Below are 14,343 nucleotides of genomic sequence, written 5' to 3' on the forward strand. Positions count from 1 at the left end.
GGGTCATCAATGGAAGATGTGGGAAAGGGCAGAGCTGACAGCTCAAAACCCTATGGGGCCCTTCCCTTCCCCTGTACTCAGCTGAAGGCTCTTTTCCCATAGAGCTAAACCCACACCTACAATCAGATGCTGTGCTGGCAACATGGCCTTACAGTTCCTTATTGTGTGCAAACAGCTTTTTTAAAGCTTCCTCAATGATGGCAAGGGTGCCCCTGCACTCCTTAAATGCAACAAGTCCCATGCTTCTTAAGAAGATAAAAAGGAAACACTTATTCACTTTGTGCACAGTTAACTGAGGGAACTCACTGCTACAAGGTGTGGTGATGGTCACTGACTTAGATACACATAGTTTAGGCCCCATTACCCCAGAAGAGGGGACGCGGGTGGCACTGTGGGTAAAACCTCAGCGCCTAGGACTTGCCAATCGCATGGTCGGCGGTTTGAATCCCCGCAGCGGGGTGAGCTCCTGTCGTTCGGTCCCAGCTCCTGCCCACCTAGCAGTTCGAAAGCACCCTTAAGTGCAAGTAGATAAATAGGTACTGCTTTATAGCAGGAAGGTAAATGGCGTTTCTGTGTGCTGCTCCGGTGCCAGTTCGCCAGAGCAGCTTCATCATGCTGGCCACGTGACCCAGAAGTGTCTTCGGACAGCGCTGGCTCCCGGCCTCTAGAGTGAGATGAGCGCACAACCCTAGAGTCTGGCAAGACTGGCCCGTACAGGCAGGGGTACCTTTACCTTTACTTTACCCCAGAAGAGAAGTCAGTAAAAATGACTCAGCTAGTTGTTTTGTGAAAAGTAATCTTTTAGAAGGGACTGGCAATACAGGCTGGTTCGCACCTGTGCTGCAGATTCATTTTTGTTTCAGACCTGTGCCAGAGTTAACACAGAAAGCCTCAGCATTATTTGCAAGAGCTCAAAATACTGATGTGGAGAGTGCAAATGTCATGCAACTCCGCACATGTGCACACGCATGCACAGACACAAACACCCACCCTCAGGCAACACTTGTTTTCGTTTTTTGGAAACCAGGATTATTCCTTTGCAAGACACAAGGGGGCAGGGAAATCACATGACTCACCCACGCAGTCACAAGTCGGGAACTCTGCTTGAGCACGCTTGGCAGGCGTGTCCAGCAAGCTCTTGGTTGGCGTGTCCAGGTACTTCAAGGGAGATTCCAGAAATCCACTGAGAGTAGGCATGAGCGGCACTTTATCCTTGGTTGGTGTCCCTTCCATGGAAGCGGTATCTGTGTTTTGGTTTTCATCAGAGTAAAAGCACGTGGTGGAAACCACGGTAATAGCACCAGAAGATTCGATTTTTATCTGCTTAGGGGACCGAGCTGCAAAGGGGTTTTCAAAAGGCTGCCCAGCCCCCGGCAAGAGGGGTAACGTTTTGTGACCCGCATTGGCAGCACCTGTCAGGGGCAGGGGGCAGTCCTTGCTAGCCGGAGGCTGGAGAGCTGCATCTAAGCCCACCGTGGGCTCTGGAGAATGGCTCAGAGAAGACAATGGGGGCAGAGGAGAAGGAGGAGGAGGGTGGGGGGCGGAAAGTGGCCCATCCCCAAGGAGCAGTGGGGCAGGAAGCTCAGAATTCTGAAAGCTGAAATTTTCTCCAAACTCCGCTTCAAACTGCTTGATCAGCTCCTCCAGCTTGTCATCCATCGCGATGGAACTGTGGGCGAAGAGAGGGTGGTCTGCTGGGTTTGCAGTCCTGTGGAAGGCTTCCTCGTGCCCATTGCTGCAGGCCACAGAGGATGAGCAAGGGGCAAAGCTGGGCACAGGAGCGGCAAGGGAAGCCGTGTTGCATGCAGAGTTCTCAGGGTAGTAGCAATGGCTCTCCTCCTGGTTGGGGCAGCATGTTTCCTGAGTGTTGGGAGCCGGGCTTCTGTTTTCAAGTAACTTCTGCAATGGAGACTGCTCTGCAGGGCTGGCTGGCATGGGAAGAGGGGGCAGGAGCCTGGGAGGGGTGCTGGAGATCAGGAGCTGCTCAGGCGGCATCTCTTTGCTCGGACGCTCTGGAGTGGCAACCGAGCGGAGTCCTTCCAAGCTGATCTGGCTGACAGGGAGGAAGAGGGGCTGAGCATCCTTCTGCTTGGACCTCTTGATCTGGACTTGCTTGCGCAGCGGCTTGGCTGGAGTATTTTTATCAGTCTGGACCTTCTTCTTCCTCTCCTTGACAGGCTTTTCTGATGGCTTTGGTAGTGGTGGTGGCTGGGCCTGGGTGCTGGGAGCCCACCAGTTTGGCATCTGCTCCTGGGGGCTTCCCGGAGGTGTCTTCTGGTCTACGAAAAGGCTGCGCTTATGGTGGAGGTGGTGCTGCAGAGCCTTCTGGGTCTTCTTGTGGAAGCTCGTCTCCTGCAGGAGCTGCGATAGCTGTGGGCTGGAGGAGGCTGCCTTAGGGTAGCTGGGGCTGTCGTCCTTCTGGGCGAATGACTCCTGCTTTGGCTTGGCAGCTTTGGCTTTGCCGGGCATTGCTTCAGGTCGCTTGAATACGGATTTGATGCAGTCCGTGGCACTGCCCAGTAGCTGCTCCAGCTCAGCCATGGGATCACTCACCAGTGGAGAAGGAGGGGTGTTGGAATGCAGGCCCCATAGGCTGCTCTTCAGCTTGCCTTCATCACCCCACTGCTCGGGGAACTCCACTTTTTGCGGGGTGGAGGAGTTGGGGAACAGCTCTGATGGCTCCAGATGTCCATTGTTGCGATCAAGGCAATAAGGGGCCATATCCTGAGCAACCTTTGCTCCCTGCTGCCAGGAAGATGGTGCTGATGATGCAGGTGCTTGGAGCAGGTTGTGGCTCATGTATGATTTTGAGGCCTGGCTCTGGTACAGCTCAGCACCGGATTCAGATAGCACCGAGTTGGGGTGGTTGTGTGCCGGGAAACGGGAAGGCTGCTCCAGCTGTTCCTTGGAGATGAATGCCATGGCTTGCAAGGGACTCTGAGGAGGGGGAGGAGTCTCTTGGGCTGGCTCAGGAAGAACAGCTGACAACTGTGTGAGGGCTTCAATAGCAATGGCTGTCTGGAGGCTGATGTTCTTCTCCTTCGCAATATTCAGTGCATTTTCCGTAAGAGGGAGGGCCTCCAGGGAACACGAAGCCTCCTTCTCTTCTGTAGCAGGCATCAGCTTATGATTAGCACCATTGTCTAAGGGGGGTTGGTGTTCCTGGCTGAGAGGCTGTGGGATGCAGCTCTGGTCCTCTCCAGTGGCCAATCTGATCTTCTTCTCAAGCCACTCCAGGTAGTCTGGGCACTCGGGTCCATCGCAGTTGCAGTTGGGTGGTTTGACGCCATGCTTTGCATAATTCAGGGCAGCTTTGAGAGCAGTCAGGTCCTCGTTGCCAGAGCAGGTGCTGGAAAGAGGCACTGCCAGGTCATTGTCTACCCCACTGCTGCGATTCATCTCGGCGTTGAATTTCTCATAGAGCTGCATGCTCAACAAGGAAGGGGACCGCAGAGGCACCATCCCGTGCGAAGACATGGCTGCTTCTGCTGCTGCTGAGAAATCCACCAAGTTCTGAGCGCCCTCCAAGTTGGCATTGCTGGAGGAGTCTCCCTGGCTTGGGGCAGATGGCAGCCTCTCCCAGTTGGCTTTCTGCTCAGCGCAGGAGCTGTTGAGCCATGCAGGGGTTTCCATCAGCATGGCCCCTCTTCCAGCGGCTTGGGATCCCCCTCCATTGGCCAGGCCAGGCATACAGTCCTCGCTCAACCTTCTTTCTTCAACATGGCTAAATGGCCCTTCTTCCATTTGGCCTGCTTTGGGTCCATCAACTGAACTGCACTCCAAACCGGTCTGAAACAAGAGAAGAAAAACAGAAATAATGAGTTCTAGTGGAGCAAACAAACTGGAGTCTAGCAGCATCTTGGTGATGTTGATGTTTTTATTTGAACCTCACCCATCTGACTGGGTTGTCCCAGACAGAAAGCTTTGGCAATCCCATCCGCCATGAACTCAATGAGTTTTGACTATACACAATTTTGGCTTTAGATGTGATCTCCAAACCTTGATGTTGGGAAAGATTATGGGCACAAGGAGAAGGGGACGACAGAGGACAAGATGGTTGGACAGTGTTCTCGAAGCTAACATTGAGTTTGACCAAACTGCGGGAGGCAGTGGAAGACAGGAGTGCCTGGCGTGCTCTGGTCCAGGGGGTCACGAAGAGTCGGACACGACTGAACGACTAAACAACAACAACAACTAAAATGTAACCCCTCTATAAAGTTGTGGGCTTACTGCATGCGCCACTTGGGTTATCACTCTTCCAACTGGAGCCTCTCAACTAGGAAGAAGGTGGTGCTTTAAACAGCCAGAAAATTCAGCACCCAGGTAGGTGCTTCCCCATCTCACCATTCCAGGAAAGGCCATTGCTGTACATATGGTGCATTCTTCAATTGACATTCATTTCCTTATACGCTATTGCTTTATGCAAGTAGCACCATCCATATGAACACACAGGAGAAAGGCCTGTTATTTTAGTAGTGTTGCCCAATAGAATATATTGACTAAGTATCTCGTTTTAGGGAAACATTTTGATAGTGTTAACTGTATCCCTTAAACAGAGATACTTAGTCAATATATCCTTTAATTCAAGTTAACACAAGCCTTCCAAGGCTGCTTCCTTGAGCCCTCATAGCCATTCAAAATGGGCCTAAGCACCGCTGTTACTCTGGTTAAAAACCATTACAATACAAAGACTCCCCTACAATGAAGGTTTGCAGCATTTGGGGCTTTTTAATTTGGATAAAGTAAGATGTGACATGACAGAAGTTTATAAAATTATTCATGGCATGGAGAAAGTGATAGAGAAAAGTTTTCTTCCCTCTCTCATAACACTAGTACTTGTGGACATCCAGAGAAGCTGAAGGTTGGAGGCTTCAGGGCAGACAGAAGAATGTCCTCCTTCACACAGCACAGAGTTAAACTATGGAACTCTCTGACACAGGAGGCAGTGGTGGCCACCAAGCAAGACGGCTTTAAAAGAGGATTAGACAAATACATGGAGGAAAGGGCTATCAGTGGCTACAACCATGATAGCTATGCTCTGCCTCTACAGTTGGAAGAAGCAATGCTCATGTGCTTGAATCCTGCTTATGGGTTTCCCACAGGCTGGCTACTCTGAGAACAGGATGCTAGTCTAGATGTTCCACTGTCCTGATGCAGCATATGCTCTTAGGTTCTTAGATATGTTAACTTAAGCAAGTCTATGGAAGAAACGTTTACTGTCTTCTCTCCACTACAGCCACCCACAATCCCTAAGGCCTGTTCAAAAGGAATAGACCAAACAGGAAGGGAGGAGGAGTAGCATTGTACATAAAGGATGTGTACACTTCTGAAGAAATCCATGACTTGGAGCATGAAAAGCAGATTGAGAGTATATGGGTAAAAATTGTAGAAGAGAGAAACAACAGTGACCTTACTGTGTGTGTCTGCTATAGACCACCAAGCCATACTGAGCATACGGAAATGCCATTTACCTTCTTGCCGCGGCAGTACCTATTTATCTACTTGCACTGGTGTGTTTTTGAGCTGCTAGGTTGGCAGAAGCTGGGACAGAGCAGTAAGAGCTCACCCCATCGAACCATCAACATTCCGTTCAGCAAGCCCAAGAGGCTCGGTGGTTTAAACCACAGCACCACCCACTCCCCTAACAGTTCTCCACCAGTAGGGAGGAACTAATTGATGAAGTGGAAGTGCTCAGAAACTTGGGTGGTGTGATCATGTTCTCCTGGGTTTCAGGAATCAGAGGCAAGGGGAAACTGAGCGTAGTCGGACATGCACGCTGTACTTTAAGAAGGCAAATTTCAAAAAGCTGAAGGAGCTACTGGGTGTGATCCCATGGTTAGAAACACTCAATGAGAAGGAAGTCCAAGAAAGATGGGAGTTTCGAAAAGGAGAAATAGTGAAGGCCCAAATGCAGATGATACCAACAAGAAAGGAAAGTGGGAAACATCTAAGGAAACTGGTATGGCTGCATAAGGAGCTTATAGATGAGCTGGGAGTTAAGAAGGGCATGTATAAGAAATGGAAGAAAGGGGAAATCACAAGGAAGGAGTATATACGAGTAGCCAACAGTTGCAGGGGGGAAGTCAGGCTGGCTGAAGCTCAGAATGAACTCAGGCTTGCGAGAGAGGTTAAAAATAATAATACATTGTTACCCTGGTGGATCACAAGCTTAACACGAGTCAACAGTGTGATGCAGCAGCAAAAAAAGCTAATGCTACTCTAGGCTGCATCAACAGAAGTCTAGTGTCCAGATCACGGGAAGTAAAAGTACCACTCTATTCTGCCTTAGTCAGACCACACCTGGAATACTGTGTCCAATCCTGGGCACCACAATTTAATAAGATGTTGACAAGCTGGAAGGTGTGCAGAGGAGGGCAACCAAGAAGATCAAGGGTCTGGAAACTAAGCCTTATGAGGAGCGCTTGAAGGAGCTGGGTATGTTTAGCCTAGAAAATAGGAGACTAAGAGGAGATACAATAGACATCTTCAAATATCTTAAGGGCTGCCACATGGAAGAGGGATTGTTTTCTCCTGCTCTGGAGGGGAGGACTCGAGGCAATGCCTTCAAGTTGCAAGAAAGGTGTTTCCGACTAAACATTCGGGAAAACTTTCTGACAGTAAGAGCTGTTCAGCAGTGGAACAGACTCCCACAAGAGGTGGTGGACTCTCCTTCCTTGGAGGTTTTCAAACAGAGGTTGGATGGTCATCTGTCATGGATGCTTTTAGCTAAGATTCCTGCATTGCAGGGGGCTGGACTAGATGACCCTAGGGGTCCCTTCAAACTTGAAGATTCTATGATTCTAAGCCTTCTCTGAAGAGTTGTGGGGTTGAACAATTTGAAATGGGGCATGGGAGCTGCTGGCAGGGAAGTGAGAGGAAACTTCCTTTACCAATAATTTTATTTATTACTATCTTTCTATCACTATCTCCCTCCATTTGCCTCCCAAATTAGGATTTTTTTCCTGGGGTACCAATCTGCCTATTATTTATTTTAGCTATAATGTTTATAAACCACTTTTCCCCACAATGTAGCTCCAAAGCAGTTTCCAACACAATACAACAGTAAATTAAGAAAAAACACAGTTAAAAGCAGTGGTCAGAGCACAACACTTGTGGGTCCAGAATACCAAAGCAAAGCTCACCCCATGCCCTCTAAAACCTGGGTATTTATTTACAGAGGTTTGTTTTGATTAGGTGCCAGAAGCCCATCTGTGATGTGACCATCTGTGCCTCTAGGGGGTGGGAGTTCCACAGCTGGGGAAGAATAAAGGAGAAGGGCCTATCCTGCACCCACGCACAGCAAGCAACACTTGCCGGTGTGCAAAGAGAAGGGGCCCCTCTGCTGAACTGACAGCCTTAGGAACATAGGAAGCTGCCTTATACTGAACACAACCATTAGCTCAGTCTTGTCTGCACTGATTGGAAGTGGCTCTGCAAGATCCCAGGCAGGGAATGTTTCCTACCTGGAGAAGCCAGAGATTGAACTTGGTGTCTTCTGCATGCAAAGCAGATGCTCTACCAATGAGTCATGGCCTGGTCAGTATGGACTGGTCAGTATGGGAAGAGGCACTCCATCAAGTACTTGGGTCCCAAATCATTCCGGATTTGTAAGTTTATATTATAGATTACATTTTTATACCACCATTTCTTCCAAGGAGCTCAAAGTGGCATACATAGTTGTTCTCCTCCTCCCCATTTCATCCTCACAGCCCTGAGATTAGGCTGAGAGACAGTGACAGCCTAAGGTCACCCAGTGAGCTTCATGGCCAAGTGGGGATTTGAACCCTGGTCTCCCAGCTCATAGTCCAACACTCTAGCTGTTGCACCACACTGGCTCTCATTAAGCCAACACATTAACTTGGGCCCAGTAACTTCTAGGCAGCCACAGAAGAGAGTTACGTATCAGAGTGCTGAAACTGTGTGCCCAGGACCTGAGAAATCCTCCGTCTGGGAGTTCTAACTTAGTATGGGAAAGCGCTCCAAAGATTGCAAGATTTCCCACTGTTATTTCACTCTCCTGTGCTGCTGCTGCTGCTGCTGCTGCTGCCACTGTAGGCCAGAAGCGTGTTAAGCGACTTGTGCTCTGCGCTGACAGGCCAGTGGAGTGGGCAAGCTCCGACAAGCCTCTTCTTGGAGAAGCTGCCTGTGGTTGTCTTGTAAACCAGTCTTTTGCTACCCTGCACATAAACCCACTCACAGGTGTGCACGCGCACACCCACCCCACACATGCACACCCTCTCTGTGTGAGCTCTTGCCAATGTGAAGCGCAGTCCTGCTCGGAGAGCAGATAAGGCAGGTCTGGAAGCTGCCTGGGCTCCGTCCAAGTCGGTCAAGGATACAGCAGCTGTTCAACCCTCCTCTCGCAAAGGCTGCTCAGCATTCCTGAAAGAAGCAGGGCTGCCAGTGTTTACTGGGGTAGCATGTGCACAGGCAGCAAGGGGGGTGGGTTGTGGCTACTTCTGGTTGACCACAACACTGGCTGTGCCTGTCCTGCAAACCCCACATATGTCTCTAACCTAGGAAATGTTATAGGCTTGCTTCCCTGCTAGGTTATATTGCAGCCAATTAGAGCCTGCTCCCAACCTATTGATGAGGCCTAATGCTGTGGAATTGAAAATAATGGGAAAGTCAGCTTCAGCAGCTTTGACCCTTCGTAGCTTAGCATTCCTCCACATGTGCCCAGATGAAACACCACCTGGCAGTACAGACAGCTTTCAGCTGGGTTCACTGGGTCCCAAAGAGGTTCACTGTCCCTTGCCTATGCATTAAGAGTCTCATGTTCTACCAGCTGAGCTATTCAGAGACCCTGAACGTGTACTGGTCACCAGTTTTGTTTCTGAGCCAAGAAGAAAATAATCATCAGCACGACCAAGGCAGTTTCCTAAGTAAAGCCCATTTCAGAATCCTAAAAGCTGAACTGATCCATGAGTTGCTTTTTGTTTCTCCTGCAAAAACCATGTGGGGAAAAATCACAATTGATCAAGTGCCCTGAGGGTTAGGAAGGGCCATTGCTCCTCCTTTGAATTTCATACTATAATACTCCAACACCAGTCATACAAGCAGTCTATTATGTCCACTAAACACATTGCCAAGAAACATCTGAAAGCCATTTCATTAGAAAGAAACTTGTTGGTAAGACCCAGAGGAGGCGCACCCCTCTTCAAAGACATCACTTCAAAGCACAGGAATAATTTTTCCCCCAAAAAAAGAAAATGAAACAACTACAAGCAAAACCACTGAATATTTTCCAAGTTAAGATTATGCTGCAGAGAAGCTATCAAGTGCTGGAAAACTATTTCAGGTTCCAAGAAGCCAACCTAAAACATTTCAGGAGTAAAATTCCTGGGCTCCTCTCCCTTCCTTTGACAAATTTAATCAAGTTTATCATGGCTTTCAATGTCCTTGCAACTAAGGCTGTTTCAGTTGATAAGGCAGGTTTAGACTTTCTAAAAGTCTTTGACAAAATCTCTCACCAGAAGGTATTCATGAAACTAAAGTAGTCAACAAAGGGCAACAAAAGAGGAATGGTATTTTGTGTGTGTAACCAGGAAAGAATGAGAAGGCATCAGTTAACTTCAGCAGCTCCTCAAATGAACAAACTTTTTGGGAGAGAAATGCTCCCTTTGTTTCACTCCTCTTAGTAGATTAATTCCCAGTTCAAAAATTAAGGTTGTGAGGCAGCCTTCAACAATTTGGACTACAGCTCCCAACCAGTGGCATAGCGTGGGTTGTCAGCACCCGGGGCAAGGCAAGTAATTTGCGCCCCCTAACCCGTGGATTTGCGCCCCCTAACCCTAACCCCCAGATGTTGTGCCCAGTGCGGCCGGCCCCCCCTGCACCCCCCATGCTACGCCACTGCTCCCAACAGCCCCAGCCACCAAGGCCATATGATGCTGGGATTGATGGAAGTTGCAGTCCAAAAGATCTTCAGGACCCCAGGTTGGTGAAGGATGCTGTAAGGCAGGGGTCATCAACCAGTGTGCTGTGGCACCGTGGGGTGTCTTGAATGATAGTCTGGGGTGTCACAGGCAACACTGGCCTCCTCTGTCCCCCTTTCCTTCCCTCCCTCCTTTCCTTCCCTCTTGCATCTCTGCCTCCCAAAGGCTTGCACAGCTGTTTGTTGCAGCAGCCCTGGCTACAAGCTCCCCAGGTGAAAGTTGCCTCTGGGGCTGGCCAGGGGGTGCTTCCCAGGCCCCTGTGGGGCAGTGTGAGGAGGCACCTCTCTTTTGGATGGGGGTAGGGGTGGGGCGTGGGGAGCTGCTAAGAGGCCAAGGGGCAGCAGCAGCGACTGCCTCTCTCAAGGAGAGGAGGCAGAGAGAACACTCCACAAGGGAAGGTGTTCGGAAAGGGGTGAGAGGCTGCCAGCTTGGCAGGCAAGAGGTGACATAACTGGGCTCCTGAGCCCCACAGGAGTGCCATAGAAAGAATGTACATCAAGGGAGCCATGGACTCAAAAAGGTTGAACTGAGGTAGCATTGTGGCTGACACTGAGCAAAGATACAAAGATGAGGACAATGGAAAAGCAGCATCTGATAGCTGCAGTTTGTGGCTTGGCTACCACAGTCAAATATTGTGTAGCCCTGACCATCTGCCATCTAGGACTAGTAATACAGATCTCTACCTCACACCACTGTTTTCATAACATGATAATGTGTGTTCAATGCCTTGAACGTGATATGTTATGTATCATCTACTATAGAATATATTATCTGCGCTCTTCTGTTTAGCAGTCCCATGACTGCTTTTCCAATTCAGACACCACACCAAACCACACTGGTTTCTGATTCTGGTTTACCAGCCCAACACAAGCCATAGTTTATCAGTTCCTTTATCACAGTGAATCAAGTTAAGCTCACTTATCTATGTCTGAAATGAGCCTGTGTAGATGTAGGAAAGGTTTCCCTCTGTATTCATGATTCAAAGAATCACAGAATTATAGAATTGGAAAGGATATAAATGGTCATCTAGTCCCACTCCCTGGAATACAGGAATCTCAACAAAAGCATCCATGACAGATGGCCACCCAACCTCTGCTTAAAAACCTCCAAGGAAGGAGAGTCCACAACCTCCTGAGGGAGTCTGTTCCACTGTTGAACAGCTCTGTCAGAAAGTCCTTCCTAATATTTAGTCAGAATCTCCTTTCTTGTAGCTTGATGCCATTGGATAAAACAAGCTTGCTCCATCTTCCATGTGACAGCCCTTGAGATATTTGAAGAAAGCTCTCATATCTCCTCTCAGTCTCCCTTTTTCCAAGCTAAACATACCATTCTTCCTCATAAGACTTGGTTTCCAGACCCTTGATCATCTTGGTCGACATCCTCTGCACACCTTCCAGCTTGTCAATATCCTTCTTAAACTGCGGTGCCCAGAACTGGACACAGTATTCCAGGTGTGGTCTAACCAAGGCAGAATACAGTGGTACTATTAGTTTCCTTGATCTGGACATTAGACATCTGTTGATGCAGCCTAGAATAGTGCTAGATTTTCTTCTGCTGCTGAATCACACTGTTGACTCAAGTTAAGCGTGTGGTCTATTAAGGCCTCTAGATCCTTTTCACATGAACTACTGGCAAGCCAGTTGTCCCCCATCTTATATCTGTGCAGCTGGTTCTTCCTGTCTAAGTGTAGAACCCTACATTTGCCCCTACTGAAATTCATTTTGTTAGTTTTGGCCCAGTTCTCCAATCTGTTAAAGTCATCTTGAATCTTGATTCTGTCTTCTGCAGCATTAGCTACTCATCCTAGTTTGGTGTCAATTGCAAATATGATGATCATCCTCACAATACAACCCAAGTTGCTCATAAAGTCGTTGAAATACAATGGGCTCAAGGCAGAACTTTGCGGCACCCCACTTGTCGCTTCTTTCCAGGATGACAAGGAACCATTAGTGAGCACTCTGGATTTGGCCAGTCAACCAGCTACAAACTGTCCAGCCCACAACTCTTCCCCCTGCCATTCCTAGTTTTGCTTGATTCCTTCAGTTCCCAAGCCAAGCAGGCCCAATTCAAGGTGCTTATGTTGCCATTTAAAGCCCGGATTAAGCCTGGGGAAGAAACATCTGAGAGAAAATCTTCTCCCCTATCACACAAGCCATGTTTTGAGATCAGTGGGAGAGACTCTCCTGGTGTTTCCTACATAAAAAAAGGTATGTGGTGTAGGCATCTCTGGAACATCCTTTTTGGTGGTGGAGTGACCTCGCCACAGAAGTCTGTAGCTTTGTATTCTTACAGACACCAGATCAAAACCCCATATTTTTTCACCAGGCTTTTAGTGGCTGATGGGGTCAAGTAATTTTTATGGTGTTTCTAACTATGCTACTTCTATAATTTATGAGAATGTTTTAATGTTTCCATTCATTATGTTTGTTTTTGTAAACCACTCTGTGACCAGTTTGGGTGAAGGGTGGTATAGAAACTTATTAATAGAATAAAATATATAACTACCTAGTATTGTTTGTTTGCTTGTTCGGCTGACTGTGCTGCCTCAGCCACCATATTGCTCTAGTATTATTAATCCGGAGAAATCCTAGCTGAGTACAATCAATGCTTGGCTCTTACAACACTCTGAAATAGGCAAGAGATACTTCTAATTCTTTCCATGCAGCTTATTCACTGGGTTGGTGAAGCAATTCATGTAGGTGCCAGATTTAAAAGGTGGGCTGTGAGTTGGCCTTTGGGGCACGAAGGGAGGAGCGCTGAGAGAAGATTATCCAGGGGACAAGAGAGGAATGAGGCTATGTGGTTTTGGGAGTAGTAAGCGCATGGTTAAACTATGGAACTCATTCCCACAGGAGGCAATGATGGCCAATGATTTAGATGGCTTTTAAAGAGCACTGGACGAATTGATGGAGGGCTATTAATAGCTAATAGTAATGTTGGCGATGCTCTACCTCCACAGCTGGAGGCAGCAGGGCTTCTGAATTCCGGTTGCTGAAAACCATAGGAGGGAAGAGTGCTCTTGTGCTCAAATCCTGCTCGTGGGTTTCTCACAGGCATCTGGTGGGCCACTGTGAGAACAGGATGCTGGACTAGATGGGCCACGGGCTTCATCCAGCAGGCTCTTCTTATGAGGTACAAATCCAACCTCTCTCCCACCCTGTGAACCCAAAATGCTATTTGGGATCAACTTTATTTATACCACACCATCCAAGTTACTGTGCAAAGAAAAAGGTCCTAACCTTGCAGAACGTATATTTACAACTTGACAAAGGAAGGGATAGATCAAGGAAGGGACAGCATGCCTATTGGTTACAGCTACATGGACTTTTTAAAGGTTTCAGTGGGTTGCAGAGTCAAATAACTGTGCCAAATATGATTATTATTATGTGTCAAAGACTTCTGAGAAAAGTCATGGGGGTGTTCATGTAGGTGAACTATTCCAGGCACAAACCTGCCAGCAACTCGTATCATTAGGCAGCACCTGCCAGGGCCCAAACCGAGCAAGGGGCACACCATTCACTATGGCTGCTGCTCACTGGCTACTCACCTTCTCCCCCTGGCAACAACAGCCACCATCTTTCTTTCTCAGCACAATCCTCACCACCCCACACAGGGAGGAAGAGAGAGCAACTGGCAAGAAAGAGCAACTGGCCACTGTAGGGCTGCCTTCAGATGTCTTTTGAAGGTTATATAATTACTCATCTCTTTGACATCTGATGCGAGGGCATACCACAGGGTGGGCACCACTACCAAGAAGGCCCTCTGCCTGGCTCCCTTTAGCTTCACATAATCAGAGTGAGGGAACTGCCAGTAGGCCCTCAGAGCTGGACCTCGAGTCTGGGCTGAACAATGGGGGTGGAGACACTCCTTCAGGTATACTGGGGTTTTAGGGCTTCAAAGGTCAGCACCAACACTTTGAATTGTGCACGGAAACATACTGGGAGTCAATGTAGGTCTTTCAGGACCGGTGTTATATGGTCTCGGCAGCTGCTCCCAGTCACCAGTCTAGCTACCACATTCTGGATCAGTTGTAGTTTCTGAGTCACTTTCAAAGGCAGTCCCACATAGAGTGAACTGCAGTAGCCCAAGTGGGAGATAATTAGAGCATGCACCACTCTGGCGAGACAGTGTGCAGGCAGGTAGGGTCTCAGCCTGCATACCAGATGGAGCTAGTAGACAGCTGCCCTGGACAGAGAATAAACCTGTACCTCCATGGACAGCTGTGAGTCCAAAATGACTCCCGGGCTGTGCACCTGGTCCTTCAGGAGCACAGTTACCCCATTCAGGACCAGGGAGTCCTCCACACCAACCCACCCTCTGTCCCCCAAAATAATATTTATGTCTTGTCGGGATTCATTCTCAATTCATTAGCCAACACCCATCCTCCAACCACCTCCACACACAC

At 48.5% G+C, this 14,343-nt stretch overlaps 1 protein-coding gene across 6 annotated transcripts in view; it reads right to left on the bottom strand.

Annotated features, from left to right (window-relative positions):
* The window catches only part of TET3 (tet methylcytosine dioxygenase 3), a 104,507-nt gene that overhangs the window by 33,361 nt on the left and 56,803 nt on the right, over positions 1 to 14,343 (bottom strand). For all 6 annotated transcript variants that reach the window (XM_081921251.1, XM_081921250.1, XM_081921252.1 and 3 more), the window contains one exon: positions 1,077 to 3,789. In XM_081921251.1, the coding sequence (XP_081777377.1) occupies positions 1,077 to 3,789 (2,713 nt within the window). The remainder of the gene's footprint in view (positions 1 to 1,076; positions 3,790 to 14,343) is intronic.

The sequence above is a fragment of the Podarcis melisellensis genome, assembly GCF_964234715.1.
Source record: "Podarcis melisellensis genome assembly, chromosome: 8".
NCBI classification, from domain to species: Eukaryota; Metazoa; Chordata; class Lepidosauria; order Squamata; family Lacertidae; genus Podarcis; species Podarcis melisellensis.